Source organism: Carassius auratus, chromosome 37, assembly GCF_003368295.1.
Source record: "Carassius auratus strain Wakin chromosome 37, ASM336829v1, whole genome shotgun sequence".
Taxonomy (NCBI): Eukaryota; Metazoa; Chordata; class Actinopteri; order Cypriniformes; family Cyprinidae; genus Carassius; species Carassius auratus.
Genome location: NC_039279.1, coordinates 4073617 through 4096719, shown reverse-complemented (window position 1 = coordinate 4096719; position 23103 = coordinate 4073617). Strand labels below are relative to the sequence as shown.

The 23103-nt window shown below is 36.2% G+C and overlaps 2 protein-coding genes across 4 annotated transcripts; one reads left to right on the top strand and one right to left on the bottom strand.

Moving 5' to 3' along the window:
• The first annotated feature begins 256 nt into the window (after positions 1-256).
• Positions 257-16181, top strand: LOC113055925 (serine/threonine-protein phosphatase 2A 55 kDa regulatory subunit B delta isoform). 2 transcript variants are annotated; one of them, XM_026222317.1, is made up of 10 exons: positions 257-432; positions 670-744; positions 8662-8759; positions 8842-9007; positions 10391-10503; positions 11059-11236; positions 11601-11765; positions 12689-12858; positions 13076-13167; positions 13939-16181. In XM_026222317.1, the coding sequence occupies exons 1-10, from the start codon at positions 423-425 to the stop codon at positions 14216-14218; spliced, it is 1347 nt and encodes a 448-aa protein (XP_026078102.1). In that variant the 5' UTR covers positions 257-422; the 3' UTR covers positions 14219-16181. The 2 variants fall into 2 exon arrangements, with proteins under 2 accessions (XP_026078102.1, XP_026078103.1); XM_026222318.1 differs by lacking the exons at positions 257-432; positions 670-744 and adding an exon at positions 5269-5387 and having other exon boundaries at positions 13939-14218.
• LOC113055926 (BCL2/adenovirus E1B 19 kDa protein-interacting protein 3-like) lies at positions 15262-21719 on the bottom strand. 2 transcript variants are annotated; one of them, XM_026222320.1, is made up of 6 exons: positions 21336-21719; positions 19828-19996; positions 19634-19712; positions 18832-18938; positions 18580-18729; positions 15262-17342 (listed from the first exon to the last, which is right to left on the bottom strand). In XM_026222320.1, the coding sequence occupies exons 1-6, from the start codon at positions 21376-21378 to the stop codon at positions 17300-17302; spliced, it is 591 nt and encodes a 196-aa protein (XP_026078105.1). In that variant the 5' UTR covers positions 21379-21719; the 3' UTR covers positions 15262-17299. The 2 variants fall into 2 exon arrangements, with proteins under 2 accessions (XP_026078105.1, XP_026078104.1); XM_026222319.1 differs by lacking the exon at positions 21336-21719 and adding an exon at positions 20248-20390.
• Between the last annotated feature and the right edge of the window lie 1384 nt (positions 21720-23103).

Genomic DNA, 23103 nt, shown 5'->3' with positions numbered 1-23103 from the left:
ATTTAACATCGTTTTTGCATCATTTTACCAAACTGCTGCTAGAAATGACAAATACTAAAACATTCTCACAAGAAACCCTCAAAGATACTTAAGATAAACACAGCTAGCTGGATAACATTTCACCTGTCAATCATTCATTCATCCAAACCATAAACAAACAAAGACGTTTGGTTTTTTTCGTAACTTCCACAGCGTCTGCGCAAACCTCAGCGCAGCGAGGACGCAGCGGGCGCACGACGCGCTCGGTTAAATGACGTCACCGTGTCATGTCGACGGGCGGCGTGCGCCATCTTGAAGCGAAACCAAATCACGGGCAGATCCCGCGCGCCTCCGCTCGCTCTCAATCCGCGCTCGTTCACACCGACCGCCCGGCTGAGCTCGAGGATAAACCGCATTGAAGGCTCCAGGCACAGGCACAGGCGATGATGGCAGGTAAACGCGCCGCGCGGGGGATTTGTGTTAGTAGGCGGGGGCGCGAGCGGCAGCAGTGAGGCCTAAACATCAAACCAGCCCCCTTAACTCAAACTAATCAAACCCACATCAACTGCTTTATCTCAGTATGCGTGCTCGTGCTGGCAGGGCTCAGAGTTCTGCGTGATTAAATACTTTTTTGAGGCTGATCTGAGCATGCATTTCAATGCATTTGTGTTATTGTTGTTGTTGCTGCAGGGGTTGGTGGAGGCAATGATTTCCAGTGGTGCTTCTCCCAGGTCAAAGGAGCCATAGATGAAGATGTTGCAGAAGGTAAATATCGCCTTGCATTAGTTTTAAACTCCCCTGGGTGAGTATGCATGAGTGATGAACACATCGGAGGAGTTCTGTATAGTGAAGCATGCATCAAAAGGTATGATAGGAAAAGAGTGTTGAAGATCCATGAAAATGTCCATGCTCATCCTAAATATTGTAATTAGTCTTAAAATAAATTATATGGAGGCTAGTCAATATACATCCTCTTATTCTTGAGACTTTGAAATGCAGTGCTGTAAATATTATTGGCTCATTTAACAGAATGCTTTTGATGTTCTTTATTTCTAGGTTGCTTGGGTAAGAACACCCGCTAAATGATTTGATTATTTTGTTATCCATTTTATAGACATTTTTATAATATCCAGATTTTTGCAAAGGCAAAAATATTGTTGACTGAAGCAATCAAAAGCTCACAAGAAAGAATAACACACTCACCCTAAAAATCTTTGGAATATAAATGGGAATAAACCTGTAAAGTCTGGAGTAAGTTCTGCAGAATTGGACGTTTTTTTATGAAAAAACAACTTCAACAAATTTGTATTTTGGATGCTTTCTCTCCACTAAATGTTAAGAAAGAAGATTGGTATTCTTAGCCATTGCTAGGGTATTGCTATGTGGTTGCTACGGTACTCTGGGTGGTTGCTAGGGTACCCAGGGAGGTTGCTAGGGTGTTGGTATGCAGTTGCTGCAAAATAGTCTTACATCTCAAAATGTGACCAGTTCAGTCAATTGTTTGACTGTATGTAGGCTAGATTTTTTTTTTATAAAACAATGTCTGTTTCAGTAGGAAATATAGCAGCGTGGGAAAGAACACAGCATCATAATATTTTATGAGTTTTTAATCCCATGAAGGCAGTTGTTGGCAAACGGGCAGTCAATGTAGTAGTAATAAATCCAAAAACATGTATTAATAGGGCATGGCACATTGCGGATTGATCTTCTGCTGGGTGCGTCCGTGAACATTTTTGCCATTTTCTGGGGCTCCTGTAGGGAAGCACATCCTGTCTTTGAAACGGCGGAAAGCACGTCCAACTGGTCCGACCAGCTCACATTATCCATGTGCCGTGTCTTATGGTGCGCTCGGCTCCATCCAGAGATCAGTGATTGAGGCTTTACAGCGAGGTTTGGGAATACAGATGTGCTTGTGAGTCTTAGAGAGCTAATTGGGGTTTACTGGATGGTTGAAATCGTCCGTTCTTATATGCCTCTTATTTAGTTTTTGCATTATTTTGCTAAAAATACCATGGTTTTGTGTCTTATGTTACATGAGACAAAAAAAAATTATTCGGTTCAGAGGCATTCTTAAGGATGTTTAATGTTGAAATAAAAGTTTAGTAATTTAGTTGAGTGCTGTTTGGTGTTCAATGGTGGCAGTTGGTTGTTGATGTTTATGCGTCTTCCCGCTCTCCGCTTTAACCTTCTGTGAAAAATAAAACTGATTTCTAGGAAACGGACACATGTTGACTGGTGTAATATAATCTGAGCCGAGTGGCCCTAATGTGGAAGAGAAGGTTATTTCGAGACCAGACTGTGAGGTGGGATTTCTCAGAGTGATGATTTTTTCTTTCTGTCTGTCGAATTCTATGGAAATGGGAATTTTTAGAGTTGTGGTGATAAGGATGCATGGAAATTTGGATTCAAAACAATATTGTCTATACTGTGTGTATTTTTAGCGGACCTTCAGACTGTGTGCTTGCAGGATGCAAACATAGAATTACATGTGCTCTGACTTTCTCACACTCAGCACCTGGGCTTATAAACGAAAAAAAAAAATTTAAATCGGTTCACTCTGAGCAGAATCAGTATTTTAATGTTTCTGTTCCTGCGTTCCTCTGTATTATTAGTTTTCCAAAACTGCTTTGGGTAGAAGAAATCCTGGTTAATAATGTTATTTTAAAAAAAAACATATTTGCCTATAATAGACATGAAAATAATAATAATGTATAGCATTTTCGGTCACACTTTATTTTACACTAAATTATTTTCATTTCTATCGCAAAAAGGTGGCCAAAAATGTAAGATTAAGTGGATATTTGAATTGAATTAATTAAACGGAACATTGAAACTCTAAGAGGATATTAAGGCAGATTTGACGTTAAAACACGTTATTAACTTAACGTTATCAAAATCCAAACAGAATTATAAAAGTACCTAAAAGTGATGCACGGGCCTCATCTTGGGCTTTTTTCTTTTTCTTATCTCGGCGCCGGACTACTGTTGTCTTTTCCAGGGCAAAGTTGTCCATCAGTAATGATCATTTGCAGAAGACGCAAACATGAGGTGAGAGCGAGCATGCGCGCAGATGCAGGAATGATGCGTCACATGTGCTTCGTCTGTCTACTGTCTTCACCGTGAAACGCATTTTTTATAATTCTGTTTACATGGTTATTTACGTATACATTAATAACATATAAAACTAAAGGATTTTTTTTTTTTTTTTTGAGCAACTGTTGGACATTTTTCCTCTTTAAGGTCAAAATACTTCCACACCGCTGACATGGCTATTCTGTAAGTTAGCTAACTCTCATACGACTATAATTGGCTACTACTGTTATCGCATGACAGGCTGCGAGTTTGGGAAATGCTAATATTCAAGCATTTAGGCGATGGTTTAAGATATATTTGCCCATGGTTTGTGTTGGATAAGTATCGGACATAGGTATTGGATCGTGTTTTTTTTCTCCCCGCCGATATAGCGTTCTGGGCCAGTATCTGAACAATACCGATGTCGTGGATCTGATCGGGACATCCCTACTTTAAATTGGCTATATCTGCACAGTCAGGCACTCGTCACGCTGAATGCAACAGTTTGAACAACGTAGCAGTGTAACTTTTTATTTGTCTCTTTTAATTTAATTTAATATTGATAACGTGCACGTGAGGAATTGGCGTGATGGTTATACCAACACTGGTAGGTAATACAGATGGAAGAAGACATGATTCAAAAAGGTTTTGCAAAATAAATAAAACTGAATCTTTTGCAAAATATTTACAATTACTCTTTGCCGTCTCGTTTTCCTTTCTGAGAACTTTGGAACACTTCACAATGAACCATAACTCGGCACATTTTCTTCTTTCATTCTGTTAATCTGTCAATGATTTAAGTAAAATAGCCTATATTTTGTGTATATGCCTATATGTTCCTTTTTGTGTAAGCCTATAGTTTTCTGTTCTCTCACAGAAGCGCTGTAGGTGCGTGTGATCTGTTGAATCCATCTTACACTATCCTCGGTTAAACTCTAACGCCAGTGCATTACCATTGCGACTTACCTATGATGGGTTCACATCTGAGCGGGCATTTTACACGCATCATAAGCGTCACATTTCAAAGACATACTACAGCAAACTTTAAATATTAAATGGAACGATAAAATAACATCATTAACCGGTTTATTGCCATTTCATATTTTCGATTCTGTTTGGTACTATACAATTTATTTTAGTTTCTGGTTCTGTCCATGTCAAAATTTCATTCGTTTTCAGTTTTCGTTATTTGAACCCTGCTCAGCATAATGAACAGAAAGTCTCTGGCTCCTGGACATTTAAGTAATTCCTAAGTGAAAAGACTTCCGGTTTAAAATTTTAGCTGGTTTTGTGAGTTTCAGAGCAGGAACCTGAGCATAAGCTGTTCTTATTGCCTCATTGAAGTGCCCCTTTTATGTGTTATGAAAGGTTCATATTTTGATTTTGGGAGTCCCCGACTACAGGTTGACATGCATGCAAGGTCAAAAAATGTAATATGCATTTTTTTTTTTTTTTACTTTACTTGCTCAACGACTCCCAAACAAAAACTGCTATTTTTACAGCTCCAAAAGCAGCACAGCTGTTTCCAATATTGATATTAAATCAGATTATTAGAATGATTTCTGAAGGATCATGTGACACTAAAGACTGGAGTAATGACTGATGATAAATCAGCTTTGCATCACAGAAATCAATTATATTTTAAAGTACATTAAAATTGAAAACCATTATTTCAAATGGGAATAATATTTTACAATATTACGTTTTTTTTTTTTTTTTTTTTTGGTTATATTAAGTAAAAAAAAGATTTTATAATAGAAATATTTTCCTTTACACATTTGTGTAAAATGCCAGGGTATAAAATATAAATTATCAAACCATAGTGCAAATATTGTGAATATGATTTAATTAAATTTGTTATAATTCGTAATTAGTTACGTTACACATACAAATAAACATTTGTGCAGAAATGTCACAGATATTATGTGAAGTGGAATTTATTGACAAATCTTGGTGAATATATTGTTGTAGTTGCTTGTGTGCCTTTTCTCTACCCCTGAAAGATGTTCAAACAGGAAGTGAGTCAGTTGTCTGTGGGAAGGACTGCACTGCAAACTTGAAGTTTTATGTTGATGTTTATGAGGCCATAATTCTTTCGCGATCTCACGTGAATGTTCTGTGTCAAGTGTGCGTGTGTGGAGGGATTCCCTCCTGATCTTATCCGTCCAACATGGCCGCGCTGCACCCCTCGCTCACCCTCCCTGCAGGCGAGCCAGTGCCGTCCGTACCGCAGCTACTCCAAGGCTCTTAAATCTTCCTCTGCTGTCTTATGTTCGCTGCTGACAGCCACAGCCTGGAACTGTGCTATAATGGCCTCTCTCTACCTTTCAAGATGGGTATGTGTTTCTTTATCTCCGTCTGTCTCTCACGCCGGGTGCTCTGCTTGTTCTTGAGCATTGCGAGGTCTGGCTTGGTCTGCTTTTCTAGCACTGTCGGACTCATCTGTGATGTAACGTGTTGTTTGAGTTACTGTACAATGCTCTCTTTTGATCTGGTTTTGGGAGGCGCTTGTGTAATGTTGCTGTAGGTTAAGGCTGATGTCTGATGTGGATGTTAATCGTTAATGTTTGCTCGGATGGATTATTTATGAAGTGGTCACTGTCCATCATGTACCTGCCTCCGCTTCCCCCGCTGCTGCTGCGGCTGTTTCGGTTTGTGTTGTGATACAGAAGAGTGGTGTTTCCTCTCTAGCTGTACTTACATCATCTTCATATTCACAGCACAGGATGAAAGATCAGGATAGATAATGACCGCGGCTCTCTGTGCTTAAATTAATCTCACAAAAACATGTCTAGGTAACATCACACCTAATAATAATAATAATAATTTTAAATTTCTATATTTTGCAAAAAATTAAATTGACTATTTTTAGGACCATTAAGTTGCATTATGCATTTTTACATTGACAATTAAACTCTTATTCAACTTTTATAACCCACTCCCATTTTTTTTTTTTTTTTATTATTTTTTAGGGATTTAAATTTAGATTTAAAATTGTTTTCAGATTAAAATGTTTTTTTTATTAATATTTTTATTTTTTATTATTATTATTGTTATTGTTATTTATCAATATTTGTTATTATTATTATTATTATTATTATTATTATTATTATTATTATTATTATTATTATTATTATTCAAAGAAATCATGTGAAATGTTCATATTTTTGCACACTAAATCATTACTTGTTAATAATAATACATTATATTAATAATAACAACAAATGTATTATTAGTAGTAGTATTTAATATGCTAATATAGTGTAAATAATTCATACTAATTTCAGATGTTTAATTAAATATTGTGTAAAATACATTTTGCTTAAATTTATTGTGTGCATCTTAGTTGCTTTCATTGAATTGTTTATAATTACTATTAAATAAAAAAAATACTTTTATTAGAATTATGTAGTAAGTAATTTTTTTTAAAAATATCGAATTGATTAAATACGGTCTAAAATAAGTTTTGATGTGATTTTTTTTTTTTTTTTTTTTGTGCACCTCTCATTAAATGGCATCAGCTTGAATGTTGTTTTAACGGGAATTGAAGGGAATTTAATGTGTTTGGATATATTACAATGCAAAGAATTGGAATGGTTATCAAAATAGCCTTCATTTTCTTCATGCATCATCATCCTTGGTATCTTTAATGTTGATGTTCGAGTGAAATAAGACCGGGCATGTTGTTGCAGTGTTTGTGAGGTTCACCCGCTGATGTTTGTGACTCATCAGATTACTCGCTGTCCCTGGTGTGATGAGAGATTGATTAATCAGACACAGACGGTCCAGAACACACACATGGACAGAGGTCGAGGCCGCTGCTTGTTTGTTGCTCATTAGCTGATTCCTTTCGACCCAGGATTTCTGTTGGTTTTATATCCTAACTTATACCTTTTTCTTTTTTGATCTTCAGGATTCTGGCAGTCTATTTGCATAAATGAATATAATCATTTGCTCACCTTTATGTTGTGTTATGGGCCCTTCCGATTTGTTTTTACAAAAGGAGCAATTAAGAAAAATTTGATGCCTAGAACAGTTAAGCCTCTTAAATGTGAACAACAGCCACTTTAACTATTTGTCGTTTTAGACTAAAATAGTATGTACACATTTTGTTTGTGAATGTATAAATGGTTTATTTGTGACCCTGAACCACAAAACCAGTCTTAAGTGTAATTTTTTGAGGTGTATATGTAACCTGAAAGCTGAATAAATACGCTTTCCATTTATGTATGGTTTGTTAGGATCGGACAAAATTTGGCTGAGCTACAACTATTTTAAATCTGGCATCTGAGGGTGCAAATATTTGCATATTACTATTAAAAATTTACGTTTTGATATATTTACGGTAGGAAATTTACTAAATATCTTCATGAAACATGATCTTTGCCTAATATCCTAAAGATTTTTGTCATTAAAGAAAAATCTATAATTTTGACCCATGCAATGTTTTTTTGGCTATTACTAAAAAAATACCCCAGCAACATAAGACTGTTTTTGTGCTCCAGGGTCACATTTATTATATATTTAAGTAATTTGACCAATATCTAAAAGTCCGCTTGAAAATGGAATAAAGAGTACATTCTCCAGACTGAAGACTTGATGGGTTACATTTATTTTGTGGTCGCAGATCCCTAGCCGAGCACCTCAGACGCTCTTAAAATAATAATAATCCACATAAAAAAAGTCACCCGGGTGAGTAAATGATATTCTCACATTGGCTTTGATGTTACTCAACAATGAACTTTCTGTGAACCGGGCTGTTTCTGTATAAACTGAAAACAAAACGTCAATCTTTTTGCTGTTCGTCATATCATCATCAAAAAATTTTTCAATCATGCTTGTCTTTTAAACAACCTGAAGCCCAAACCAGGCCCTACCGATTAATCTCATTAGGTTAGCTCCGATCACTCATCAGTGGTTCTCAGTTGATGCGGAGTCTCCTCATCAAATCCACAGTGAAGAAATCAAATGGCAGTTTTGTTTCAGTTCTGTATATGTACAATAGGTGTTTGATTATCTCTCGTACTGTGAACCGTCGGCTGAATGTGTGTGTCTGCCTGCGCTGAGCTAATTGTTCTGTTTCGGGAACACTGAATCATGCCTCTGTTTGTCCCTGTGTCCTTCCCTCCGAGCGAGAGGGATCAGAAAGGTGAAGCAGCAGGGGTGGAGAGAGGAAATGATCCACACTGAGCATAGATCTGTTTTTAATTCAGTTTAAAAACAACTATCCTAGACTTGTATAATGCATATTTAATGAAATATATTGGCGTAAACATGCAGTGGTCAGTGTTGCATAGTCAATTTTGGTGTCAAAGCTTTCTACTTTCTTTAAGATGTGCATATTGAACATATGAAATAGGTTTGGAATATAGATTTGTTTTTAATCCAGATTGAGTTTAAAACATTTAAACATTATCATGCATGAAGATGAGTCTTGAGTAATGGATATTTGAATGAAGAGAAACATTATTTGTCTGTGGCATGTTAAGCAATGATTCAGTCTTGCACAATAAGACCAAAAACAAAGCTTGCTGCTTTCTTAAAGCTGTGCATGTTTAATGTATGAAGTAAATAATTGATTATCTTTCCTTCTTCTTTTTGGATATGCAGCGGACATTATCTCAACTGTTGAATTTAACTATTCGGGGGAGTTATTAGCCACAGGAGACAAAGGGGGAAGAGTCGTCATATTTCAGCGAGAACAGGAGGTGATGCAACCTAAAGATTTTTATTGCATTTATTGCATGATTCAGTTGGTGTTTTAACTTGTTCATTGTTTTGACTCCATAGAGTAAAAACCGGCTGCTCTCAAGAGGGGAATACAACGTGTACAGCACCTTTCAGAGTCACGAGCCTGAGTTTGATTACTTGAAAAGTTTAGAAATCGAGGAGAAGATCAATAAAATCAGATGGCTCCCGCAACAAAACGCTGCACACTTTCTCCTGTCTGCAAACGGTATGAAGACCAAATTAAGATTTTTCTTCAGTTTTTGTGTTTTGTTGTACACCACCATTCGCAATCTCCACCGTGTTTTTTTTGTTTTGTTTTTTAAAGCAGTGGTGCATTGAATTGATCAAAGTGACAGAGTATATTGTTATAAAAGAAAAAAATAACATGTTCATCAAAAATCCTGAAAAAAAAGTTTACTCAAAAATATTTACATTCGATATTAATAAGAAGAAATGTTTCTTGAGCAGCGAATCTGGATTTTTCATGATTTCTGAAGGATCACGTGACACTGAAGTAATGATGCTGATAATTTGTGGTTGACCGATATATTGGCCGATAAGTTTTTCCGTGCTCACACTCTCTCTCTTGTTTACTGTCGTTAACAGTTCTGTCTTATACGAATATAAGTCTGTCTAGTAATCCGATAGGATGGTTAAACAAAGGAATAAATGGATACAAAAAGTATTATAACGATTGCTTTGTTATTAGTAATAGAAAGGCAAACATTATAATACTTTCTTGTTTGCCGTCAGCATGAATCAAATATGCATTTATATAAACACATCTTTGAAAAGCTAATGAACATTTAATTTAACAAACCTTGCAAACTTATTAGAATCCAGCTGTGAGATCTTATGAAGTGTGCATTTTTATCCTGCATGATCATGTGTTCTCTGTCTGATGGTTGGTCCATGTCAAATGAATGCTTTAAACTTTAAACTCATGATTTCAAACTATGCTGCATTTTATGCTTTCGCCCACTGTCATATTCATTTCATTTTGACTGTGTTCTGTATGTAAAATTAGTGTTTTTTGAAAATTATGATTGCCAACGCACACAAACTTCCCAAAATACTGAATGCCCTGTTGATTACAGTGTTTTTTTTCTTTTCTAATTATATTTTTATTAAATATTTATTTATTTGTGAAAAATACTGTAATCTAAATTATAAGTATATTTATTTTACACATTTATTTTTTTTATCCATTGTCAAATGATTTCAGATTTCTTAAATATTAATTCAAATTAAAAAATGTATAATTATATCGTCTATCAGCCCCCTGTTTTCCAACATTTCGGCTGTCAAAAAAACAATATCGGTCGACCACTACTGAAACTCCAGCTTTGCATCGCTGGAATAAATTACATTTTAAAATATATTCAGATTGAAAACGAGAATTTTTAATTGTAATCATTTTACAATATTTCTGTTTTTAGAAATATTCATCAAATATTAATTTTGTATATCCAACAAATGCAAAACAAACCTTTGTGAATGGTAGTGTTTATAAAATAATTTGAGCTTCCCAGGTCACTAGGTTTTAGAAAGGAGCTTTGGATGTGCAATTTCTGTTACCGACATATTTTTGTTTTCTCTTATTAAAAAGACAAAACCATCAAACTATGGAAGATCAGCGAAAGGGACAAACGAGCAGAAGGATACAACCTTAAAGATGAAGACGGAAGACTGCGAGATCAGTTTCGGATCACAACACTACGGGTAAGTCTGCCGCTTCCCTTCCGATGACATTTGGAGTAGAGAGTGCAGCAAATGAAGGTTAGCTGTGCAGTGAAGCACTGGTTTTTAGTTAATCAATATTTAATGAGATTCAAAGTTGAATGTTTCCAGAACTTGTTGTCTGTTGAGTACATGCCATGTGACAAATGTACAGTATACACCAAGTTGTCAGTGGGGCAGAACTGTTAAGTCAAGGCCAGGACATATTTTGGAAAAACTGAGTACAAGAAATACATTTAATTGCAACCTTATATAGTTTTTATATTGGTTGTTATATCATGTATATTGGTTAATGTTAACTCATAGTATTGTTCAGTGATGGTGCCATGGATCCTTTACTAATCTTTAGCTATAGATGTTGGGTTATTTGACTTAAGGTTAATCAAAAGTGAAAAAATAAAATAAAATAATATATATATATATGTATATGTGTATATATATATGTGTGTATATATATATGTGTATATATATATGTGTATATATGTTTGTTTGTCCTGGTTTAACATTTCATTAAGTAACTCTCTGGTTGTTTCGCAGGTTCCTGTGCTGATGCCGATGGATTTGATGGTGGAAGCAAGCCCGCGCAGAATATTTGCGAACGCACATACATATCACATCAATTCCATTTCTGTAAATAGTGATTATGAAACATACCTTTCTGCAGACGACCTCAGAATAAACCTCTGGCATTTAGAAATCACAGATAGAAGTTTTAGTATCCTTTACACAGTCAGTGACGTTCATTGTTTTGCCCTCATTTTATTGAAATGTATCGTCTCATCTAGATCTCAATTTGTTTTGCTGTGAGTGTGTGTGCATACGCATATATTGTGTGTGTGTGGATATGTACATATTTTAGTAGTAGTAATAGTTTAATTTAAATAGCCATTTTGCACCTTTAGAATGAAACTGGCTTTTATTTATTTTCATACATGATATTTTATAAATCATCTCTTTTGACCAACTGTTTCTTCAGAAGCTGAATGGCCCAGGCCTGCATCTCTGACACATTTTCTAAAACTTTCAATTGTGTTTGAAGTTATTTCTGTTGGTTTCCTTTACCGTTTCCCCCCCCTCAGACATTGTAGATATAAAACCAGCCAATATGGAGGAGCTGACGGAGGTGATAACGGCGGCCGAGTGTCACCCACACCAGTGTAACGTCTTTGTGTACAGCAGTAGTAAAGGAACCATCCGCTTGTGTGACATGAGGGCCGCCGCGCTCTGCGATAGACATAGCAAATGTGAGTATTTTAAGTCAGTCCAGGTTTTTTTTTTTCTCTCCAGTTGTCTATTTTTTCCACTCTTTTTTTTATCTTATATTCTTGCGTCCCTTTATTTTCCATCAGACATGGGAATGTTACCTGACTCTGTATAATTATCTCCTAAAGCATGATCAGACTCTCTCACTAAAAGGCAGTGGAAAGTTCTCATTTTGTCTGTTTTTGCGTCCACTGTTTAATGTCAGTATGGCCTTGTGTTACGTAATCACTGGGTTATGTAATTAATCGAGCGCTCTGTTCTCAACTTGGACCTCCCTCCAGACCAACAAAGCAAAACAGCAAACACTCGCTATTTACTTCCCATCAAATCCACTAGTTACAAAACAGATGTCAAGTAAGTGCATCAAATTCAAGTGCACAATCCAAGCCTTTATTTTGAAGTTATTTTAGCGAGTATTACATTCCCAACTATTCTTAACGAAAAGGATGTGTGCTCTTGTTGATAGGGTTCAGTTCTGCTCCACACTAGAGATAGAAAGAGGTCAAGTCAAGTGCATTGTGGGAGATAAACATGTACTACTGTTCAAAAGCTTTCGGTCAGATTGTTTTTGTTTTTAATAGATTGTTTTATGCTTACAGAGACCGTTAAAGAACAATATTATTGTGAAATATAATATAAAAGAACTATCTCCTCTGATGTAAAACTTAAATTTCAGTCTTCAGTGTCACATGATCCTTCAGAAATCGTTCTAATATACTGATTTTGCGCAAGAAATATTTCTTATCAATATTGAAAACAGCTGTTTATTATATTTGTGGAAACTTAGTAGTAGAACAGTAGTGCTCATGTGCAGGATTTTACGTTTTCTGCTCAAACAGACTTTAATGTTTCTGCTGCGAGTCTGAAATATCATCAGAAATACTGTGTTTTTGTTCCTCTAAAGTTTTTGAGGAGCCAGAAGATCCCAGCAGCCGGTCGTTCTTCTCAGAAATCATTTCCTCCATATCTGACGTCAAGTTCAGCCACAGCGGTCGATACATGATGACCCGCGATTACCTCTCCGTTAAGGTTTGGGACCTGAATATGGAGAACCGGCCCGTAGAGACCTACCAGGTACGGTAGAGATCATCGTATTGCAACAGCTGACATTCCAGAGCTTGTACCGTCATGTTTTCAGAACGTGGTGCTTCATGTCTACAATTAATAAATTCTACAAATACTGTCTGCACCTTCCCAAAGTTTCACACCCTCTTAAATGTGTTATTTTGCAAGTGATATGTAGTTCTTTGTTGGTTTTTGTTGCTGATTCACATGTGCTTCTCTGTTTCAGGTACATGAGTACCTACGAAGCAAGTTGTGCTCGCTCTACGAGAATGACTGCATTTTCGACAAGTTTGAGTGCTGTTGGAACGGTTCAGACAGGTGCGAAACCGTATTTAATTAGGGCGGGCAATTCCCACGGTCACACATTTTAAAGCTGTTGATTCTTCCCAATAATGTGACTGCAGGAAGAAAATATTTTCAGTGATTTACATGTGTTGGGAAGATAAACGTTCTGGCAGAATAATATATGCAATTAGCTTAGGTATATTTTTAGCAATAGCCAAAATACATTGTATGGGTCACAATTCTTTTTTTATTTTATGCCAAAAATCATTAGAATATTAAGTAAAGATCATGTTCCATGAAGATATTTTGTAAATTTCCTACTGTAAATATATCAAAACTTTATTTTTGATTAGTATGCATTGCTAAGAACTTCATGTGGACAAATTTAAAGTCGATTTTCTCAATATTTTAATTAAAATCTTTTATAAGCTTTAAAAGCGATTAATTGTATTAATGTTAACTTTAATAATAATCTTTATTCTGTATGATAAAAGGATTTTACTTCTGATTTGGTGTTGAAGCGGTACTTGAAAATTAGTGATTTGCTTGAAAGAATCAGGTTTTTTAACCAAATCAAAATAGTTGAAACAAATGCTTGAGATACAAACAAAAAGATTTCCAGTCCATTTCCAACCTATTATTCAGATAATAAGTGTATTCAGCAACATTGGCTTGAACTTAATTGAAAACAGTAAAAATCTAAAGCCTGGTGAATTTTTGTAATGTGCAACAATCTGATAAATAATCGTTTTTTTTTTTTTTTTCTCTCTCTCTCATCGGTCCCTGCACTTGCGTCCTCCTCAGTGCCATTATGACGGGTTCCTACAACAACTTCTTTAGGATGTTTGACAGGAACACGCGCAGGGACATCACACTGGAGGCGTCGAGGGAGAACAGTAAACCCCGTGCCATGCTCAAACCACGCAAGGTCTGCACAGGCGGCAAACGGAAGAAAGACGAAATCAGCGTGGACAGCCTGGACTTCAACAAGAAGATCCTACACACCGCCTGGCACCCGAAAGAGAACGTGATAGCTGTGGCCGCCACCAACAACCTGTATATATTCCAGGACAAAATTAATTAAAAAAGAGAGAGAGAGAGAGTGATCTAAAAACCAAGAAGAAACAAAAATAAAGAAAAAGAAACATCCCCTCCTCCCCATTTCCCCCCTGCGCAGGTCGGAGGATGCTCAAGAATTCTCATACTTTGCAATGATAAGCCTAGTCGTTAAATCTGTAAGAGAAATATGGCCCTGTTGTTGACCCAACAAAGAAGTTAAGCACTTGTTTTTCACACCAGGAAGCTGAGAGACAGACCTTATATATTAGAAAAAAATTAATTAAAAAACTCTTTAGGAGGGCGTCAATAATTCACGACGACCCCAAACTAAAACATAAAATCTAAATCAAGGAAGAAGGCCGATATCAACTTACCTTCCAGTAACGGAACCAATACCAATCAGCATTAAGAGGCTTGATCTACTTTGCTAAAGTCGTACATGTATTCGTCTTTCGTCTGAGCCTTACGTTTTTATGATTTGACGACCAAAAGTACGGAAACGCACCAGAATGGGTAACGTCTCGCTGTCAATCGTATGTACTCACTGTTCGAAATCCAGGCCTTCATGAGCGTTTATTTAATGCCTGTTAACATTCCTTCCCCTTGCCTGACTCTCAGGCCTTCAAGTTCTACCTTTTAAGCACTTAAAACAGGTCTCCATTTTGGTCAGTGCACAGTTTTGTTTGTTTCTTCCCCATTTCTCTCGGATTTTATTTTATACAACGTTTTTTTTTTTTTTTTTTTTTTTTTTTTCTCATGCATAATAATATCTACTCACTGACTGTATCTATATATTACACCATCTGGTGTCAAACCACTTAATAAAAGTAACATAACATTACAAAGAGAAAGCGTTTTTACATTATGAGCAGGTATGTATGATTTTTTTTTTTTTACGTTCTATATTTGCATGTAATCTGCATATGTAGATCTGGAGCGCCAGTGGTTAGAATGTGAAATCATCCTGCTGAACCCAAATCTGCAGCATTATTGGGGAATTCGACCCAAAAAATTTAAAATAGACATTTGACGAAAAGAAAGTGGCCTGATTTTTTTTATTTTTTATTATTTGAACACAGCAATTGCTTGTATGTTGGACGAGTCTTAAAAAAAGACAGCAAACCAAATGTAATTCCCTCATAATGTTCTGGTTGGGAAGCAAATCTCCTTATTGTACTACTTGAATTTGCAGTTGCACTGTTTGATTGAGGACGTTGGCCATGATAAGCATCAGTATTGCCGTCTGTCTCGCGTAGAGTTTTCATTTTGAGATTACATTTTTCGTTTTGACTTCGTAAAAGGGATTCTTCCGCCTTAAGTCTGTCTGTATGTCTGTCCTATAGTAATTCTCACCCAGTAACCTCCAGGACTAGATCTCGACATCCCATCGCCGTCATGCATTGTTTTTTTATTTTATTTTAGCACTCCATTTGTCCATTCATGTGCTCCTACGATTTGTGCGGCTTAGTATTTGGACACTAATATACGATATATTGTACGGTCGGTGACGGCCATCACAGAACACTCCAATCGAAACCAATGTGTTCAGTGCCTCTTGAGACAAGACTGGCTTTCCTCCAGTCAATCAAAGTTAACAGATCACATCCTGATGTTGAGATACTCCTTGTGCTCAATTCCTTGCACAGAAAAGAATGGTATGCCGTGTGGAATTTGATCTAAAATGATTTATCTCACATCAGAATGCGGTTTAAAGAAACTGGTGACAACATACAGTTTGTGTGCTGCTGAATTTTGACATGCGGCTGCAAAACTGATGTCAAGATGTCAAACGTAACTTAACGGTTGACAAGTACAAAGTTGTTCTAGCTGATTGTGACGCTCTTTAAATCTGGGAACTGAGAGGTCGGATACGTACTCGCAGACCTTGTTCCTTGTTAAATGATGAGGATGCTAACATTGTGAAAGTGTACACTTGTTTGATTATTTTTGACCAAAGTTAAATAAAATTTTAATTGTGTTTATCTGAATCGACACACTGCCCGACACTTATTCCAATGATTTCAGGTGGCCTTAGCAAACTTTGAAATATTGCATTTTGCATATTGTCTGTGCAGTAGAGTTCTATAAATGTATGTGGCTATGTAATGATAAACGTGTAAAACTTTGTGGCTCAGTGGCACATAAAGTCACAATTGTGTGCAAGTATATTTAACTACTGTTTAAAATTATAGTGCAAATGTAAATCTTATGCAATATTAAGACAGATTCCACATTACATTTGGCAGACATTTATTTGTTGATTCCCTCTGTTGTTACAAAACCACTATGAAATTGACACATACACTTAACATACGATTTTTTTTAAACTACAAAACATGCACATGTTTACACAATTTCCCTTTTACTCCTGCCTGATTCATTAACAGTTTTATTTAAGGCGATCTTTGGGCTGTACCCTTCAGATAAATATTTGTGATTTCAATTGACATTCAGAAAAGTGTTGATATAGTACTCAACATTTTGGCCAGTATTTACCAAAAACCATTCTAGTTGTGTAATACTGTGAACAGCTTGATTCCCAACGCAAAGGTCAGTTTTTGGAGTCTGACTCCTCATAAATACAGAAGCAACTTCAAGATACAGAGAAATGGTGACAAGGCAAAACAAGTTTATACCATCTAATGTTGAGATATACCATAAGAAATAAGTAAATTCCCTGTTTTATTACAAGGGAGATAGTTATATCTCTTTCAGATTCACAGTCTGCAGTGTCAGGTACCACATCTCTGGAGATCCAGGATCTCATGATCAACTCCTATTTCTCTCCCATCTTTTGTTTTATGATCCTCTCATAATATTCTCAGTAGTCTTGGTTCAAGTAAATGCTAAATTCTGAGGATGCAGTACATGTAATTCTGTCAAGTCTAGCATGGCCTTCCCTGTGCTGATGACCCTGGAAAGGACTGGCATTATTGGGGAGGAACTATGGGAAAGGCCAGTGGAATACACAAGGGGGAAGCGAGGAAGTGTGTCACGTGACCTCGTCCTATCTGCGTCTACACAAGCACTGATTCACGATAAAGCAGCTAAGATGGCGGATGTGCATATATGAGATTTGTCTCGTTTCTTGGCTTTTCCTGCTCCCTCAAAAGGTGCCAGAAGTAGTAAAGCGCCGTCCGATGTACACCCTAAAAAGATGAAATGATTCATTATCAGATGTAGCATTGGTGGTCATTTTACTGTGTTACACATTAACATGCATTTGAAGCACTTTCAGCTCTTCCAACTTTCTCCTCTAGGTTGTTTTTTCCATTTTCCGGCTGCTTTGAAAGCAGTCTTAAATCAGTGGACTTGTTTTCGCATCAGCAGAAAACTGCCAAGTCATGCTAACCCCTGTGGAGCACTAGCATGCATTCCAGCACGCAGACCGCATCCACTGCTGACTCCAAAAATAACCCTGCATTTGTTACTGTTAAAGATGCCATATCTAGTATTTTAAGATGATACATTTGCACAGCAGTTTTTGATTTATGAATTTCTTGAAAATGTGTTTTGTTAGAGGTTGTTAGGGAGTGCCTGTGATGTTTTGGGTCATTGTTTATTGGCCCAAGTCAATAGAAACCACCCACAGCTCTTAAAAATATTCTGTTCCCTGGAGATGGCTTGGTTTCCTCTTTTAATGCAAGTTTATGCTATTTCTTTACCAATTATTATTTATTGTATTTTTTGGTCTGTCTGGCAAAATTAATATGACCTGATCATGTAGCAGGTTTATTTTAGGTGTTTTATTTTTTATGTTTTATTAGTTTTTTATTATTATTTTTAATTAATACTATACTATGTATTAATATTTTTATACTTCCAGTTGTATTTTTTTTTTTTTTTTTTTTTTTTTTTTTGATTGTTTTCGTGATTATGTGCTGGTCATTTTCATTATTTTTGGGGGGTTTAGATTTTTATATAACTTTATTTTTATTTTCGTTTTAGTTATTTCCATTCTTCAACTTCAATTTATTTCAGTTAGCTTCCAAAGCAATCAGGTTTATTATTGTTAACAAAAACTGAAACCATAATAAATATTTAATTGAAATGAAAAATAAAAAAAAGTTTAACAAAAACTGAATGAATTAAATCTGAAAACTAAAACTACATTTAAAAAAAAAAAAAAGATACAACAAAATTAGTACAACATTAAAATTAAAACAGAAAATTAAACAAAAAAAAAAACTGTTTATGGAAACCATAACAGTATATCAATACAACTAAAATAACACTAAGAGCAACTCGGGTGTGTATATATAATGTTGCATTTCAATTATTATAATTTTTCATGGTTTTAACTTTGCAGCTAAGAAAATGTATTCGTAAACAAGTTATAGGCTGATGTCTAAGATGAAAGTTTAGAGGTTGTTTTCATTGACTCACCCGAGACCCACAGCAAGGATGTGCGAAAGGACAAGAGAGGGCAGGAAAACTTTGAGGAATTCTGCTGAGAAGATTCCCCCCTTCTTCATCACACTGGTGTTCCTCATGCTGAGGGTGCTGGAACGCTTCGGGTGCCTCAGCACAAACTCCCTACAAACACATCATCTGAACTCATTATTATGTTAAGATGCTTTTCATGCCAAGTTGGTTTTTTAAAAGCATTAAACTGTTTTCTAAGGGTTTTTTAGGTACTTGGGCGCCAGGTTTTCCGGTCGACTCGACCAGTCCCAGATCCAGTCTGCATTTTTCTTCATCAGGATCTCCACCTCTCTTCTCCTCTCCAAATAGTCTTCTTCTGACTTAAACCAAACCACAACAAAATTAGGATAGCTAACAGATGACTCCTGTTTTTTTATTTCATTGGCCAACTTGTAAAGTCAGATGACCTAAGTATAAATATCCATGACTTTTAATTGACTGACTTTATTGGAATAATTTTTATATAAGTTTTACTCCCACCTTCTTTTGGGTATCTTTAACTACAATGTGTTAAAAACATTGAGTACAGTGCACTTATTCTATTCATGTTGTGTTGCAAATCACGTTCGCTGCTATTGAGGTGGAATAAGATTCAAATTAAGGGTGGGTCAAAAGTAAAATTATAGGATTATTATATGCTTATTTTAATGTTAGCACAATGTAAAAACATGTATGGACATAGTAATTTAAATGTTAGTACTAAGATGTTAAAGACACAATCAACTAATACAATAAATTAAAATTGGGTCCAATCTCTGTGGCTGATTAAATATATTAGATCCTTAAAAAGTGCATATTTCCAATCAAATTTTCCATGACTTTGTTTTTGTTTTATTAATTAGCTTGATTTTTAGGTCAGGAACCCACTATTTTAAATTTCTAATTTTTCTTGAGCATGGCATGGAAGCCTTGAAACTTACTTGATAAAGAATTTATCTAGTTGCATGAAGTCTGTATGAAAGCAGTAGGACAGCTAGCAAGTCATGGCAAGGTTAAGTGTGCTGCTAATGTCTACCTGTGAGTTGTCCTTTTCTCCAGAGCTGTGGACCTCGGAGCCCCTGCGCAAGTGTGAAGGAGTCTGAGATCTTGGAGGACTGGTGAGAAATTGATGTAAGATGTTTTATAACATGCTCATCCCATAAAAATGAACATCTTGTGTGCATCTCAGTGCAGTTCATGCACTATAGAATAAAGAGTGGTCCTGCTGACCTCTCACATGGCAGGCTTCCTCTGGAGCTGCTCCTGCCCGACTCGTGCTGAGCATCCAGCAGCATCTTCTCCAGGTCTCCGCTTGGGGCGGTGCTGGCAGACTGTTCCTCAGAAGCTCCTTTAGGAGTGCTGCCTCCTCCATTATTAAAATGCAGCTCCACCCAGGAACCTGCAGCAAAAGCCAGATAACATATTAAGGTCTTTAGTGTTGCATGAAGGTGTGTGTGTTTGTTGTTGTTGTTGTTGTTGTTGTTTGTTTGTTTGTTTTTTTCCTTAAATTTTACATTTTTTTTCTTTTTTTCCAAAAGCCGAGTTTAATAATTCTGACATCGCTATGGCAGGAGCATTGTTATTTGGTTTATTTATACATTTAAGTATGCAAACACTTCTCAGTGTATTGCAAGTATCACATGCCTTAACCTGTTGTGAATATGTTATCGAATGACACTGAAAACTGGGCTGGGCATGAATCAGTGATCATGACACAGCGACCAGAACATCCAGACAAACAGAGAACATGCCAGGACTCGAGACTCAATCCAGAAGTCAGAAGAAAATAAACATAGCCTAGCTCAGACTATAAATAGCGCATGATTTTTTTTTTTTTTTTTTGCTTTGCTTCACTTACTATCCAATTAAATCAGGCTGTGTGTAGACCCCACCTTTCTCGAGTAGTGATGCGGACTTCTTTCTGCGAATCGGTTCTTTCAGACAGTTCATTTCAAAGGACCGGTTAAAATGGCTTAGTGATTCTTTGCTTCATTCCCTGTCTGCTTACTTGCCAATGTATTATTTTTTTTTTCCTCTTCATTTTTATTTACGCTATATTAATAAGGTTATTTGCATTTAGCCTGTAAATCAGTACTAAAACTATTTCGTGTTGATTAAACCGCCACAATAAATTCGTTAACATATAATTTTATTATGTTCATATATCTGCTGGTTGGTTGGCAAAATACTACCCAATCAAATCCTTGTTTGTTCTCGGGTTATGCATTAATAAAGCGCTACTAATCTATATATTCATTGTATTCAGAATCAGTTGTTAATTTGGCTCCTTAAGATTCGGAGTCGGACATGTTCAAAAGATTCTGTTCTCCGTTCACTGAGTCGGCAAGTTGCCGAATCGATAACGGTTCAGTTCAATTCCTAAACGAATCAATCAAGAGATCCGGCTCTAAAGAATGAGTCGTTCACACATCGCAAAACGTGTCGCTTCTATTTCTGTTATTTGCAGATGACATGCGTCATTATCGTGCTTTTTTTGCCCACACCGGTTTCACCTTACTACATGTTATGCCGTTAGATATTAGACTTGTACATTTGTACAATTGAACTTTGTGAAACCGGAATTTGATGGATGGCATGTAGCCTACGATTGGCATCTAATTTCGTAGTTTTATCCTAAAAAATAAAATAACCATTTACATTGTGGTATTATGAATGTGGTTTTGAGTAGAAACATGCATAAAATAACATTATCTCGAGCTGTTTTAATAGCTACATACCCTGAAGGTTTTCCTCGGACACGCTTTGTTTTTCAATCGACATGTCAGCTTCTTTTACCAACAAAACAACCCACAGAGAATGATTCAGTCCGTCTAAATCCTTAAATAAGAGTCGATACGACACATGAACGCAATGTTATCCAAAGGCATGGGTCTCTCCACGCGCGAAGTCTAGTGTTTGTCGATGAAAACAGTCCGGTTGTATATATTCTGCACGTCCTGTAAGTAAACAGCATATGGATTCATGTGACACAAGTGGATCGGGATCTTTATTCCACGAATGCACACAGCTGGTGGTGACGCAACATGCGGCTGTCCTAAGGATGGAAATATAGGGCATACAGAATGACAACAATACTGGCACAAGAGACGCCAGATTGTCTAAATCTTCCTCAGAGTTGTTGCCAGATTGTCTGATTTCCTCTCTACCCTCGGTAAATCCAAGGTTCACCATAGGTTTTCGATTTTTTTATTGTTTATATATATATATATATATATATATATATATATATATATATATATATATATATATATATAATTGAAACAATAAATAAATGTATTAGGTACATCTATTCAATTGCTTGATAATACAAATTGCTAATCAGCCAATCACATGGCGGCAACTCGATGCATCTAGATCTGAAGACGTCTTGCTGAAGTTAAAACCGAGCATCATAATGGGGTAGAATGGGGATTTAAGTGATTATATATATACACAGAGGGTAGGGAAGTATTCAGACCCCCTTACACTTTTCACTCTTTGTTATATTGCAACCATTTGCTAAAATAATTTAAGTCAATTTTTCTTTCCTCATTAATGTAGGCTACACACAGCCCCCCATATTGACAGAAAAAAAAAGAATTGTTGACATTTTTGCAGATTTATTAAAAAAGAAAAAACGAAATATCACATGATCCTAATATTCAGACCCTTTGCTGTGACACTTGTATATTTAACTCGGGTACTGTCCATTTCTTCTGATCATCCTTGAGATGGTTCTACACCTTCATTTGAGTCCAGCTGTGTTTGATTATATTGATTGGACTTGACTAGGAAAGCCACACACCTGTCTATATAAGACTGTACAGCTCACAATGCATGTCAGAGCAAATGAGAATCATGAGGTCAAAGAAACTGCCTGAAGAGCTCAGAGACAGAATTGTGGCAAAGCACAGATCTGGCCAAGGTTACAAAAAAAATCCAGTCGGGGCTTTATGGCAGAGTGGCCTGACGGAAGCCTCTCTTCAGTGCAAGACACATAAAAGCCCCCATGGAGTTTGCTAAAGAGACACCTGAAGGATTCTCTGGTCTGATGAGACCAAGATATAACTTTTTGGCCTTAATTTTAAGCGGTATGTGTGGAGAAAACCAGGCACTGCTCATCACCTGTCCAATACAGTCCCAAAAGTGAAGCATGGTGGTGGCAGCAATTCTGTTTTTCTGTCAATATGGGGTGCTGTATGCACATTGAGGGAAAAAAAAAAGAACTTTAAATGATTTTAACATATGGCTGCAATATAACGGAGTGAAAAATGTAAGGGGGTCTGAATACTTTCCGTGCGGTATGTATTGAGTTTTATTTCAGTTTTGAAAACTAAATTTATACCCAGCTAAATGTATTATAATATTTACAAATACTATATTTATTTGCTTATTTATGTATTTTAATTTGAAGGGCTCTTAAAAGTGTGAAATGTGCAGGAATGTTCAATATACTAACGGATATCTCTTTGCAGGTATTCTATACCTTCTTGGATTATTTCTAGC

Excerpts from the sequence above, each read along its gene's own strand:
- LOC113055925 (XM_026222317.1), top strand. Across the intron at positions 11,237-11,600 it reads AATCACAGATAGAAGTTTTA|ACATTGTAGATATAAAACCA; the intron begins GTATCCTTTACA and ends CCCCCCCCTCAG. Across the intron at positions 12,859-13,075 it reads GGCCCGTAGAGACCTACCAG|GTACATGAGTACCTACGAAG; the intron begins GTACGGTAGAGA and ends TCTCTGTTTCAG.
- LOC113055926 (XM_026222319.1), bottom strand. The coding sequence starts at position 20,308 with ATGATCACTGATTCATGCCCAGCCCAGTTTTCAGTGTCATTCGATAAC. Across the intron at positions 19,997-20,247 it reads CGATAACATATTCACAACAG|GTTCCTGGGTGGAGCTGCAT; the intron begins GTTAAGGCATGT and ends CTTTTGCTGCAG. Across the intron at positions 19,713-19,827 it reads GGAAGCCTGCCATGTGAGAG|TCCTCCAAGATCTCAGACTC; the intron begins GTCAGCAGGACC and ends ATTTCTCACCAG.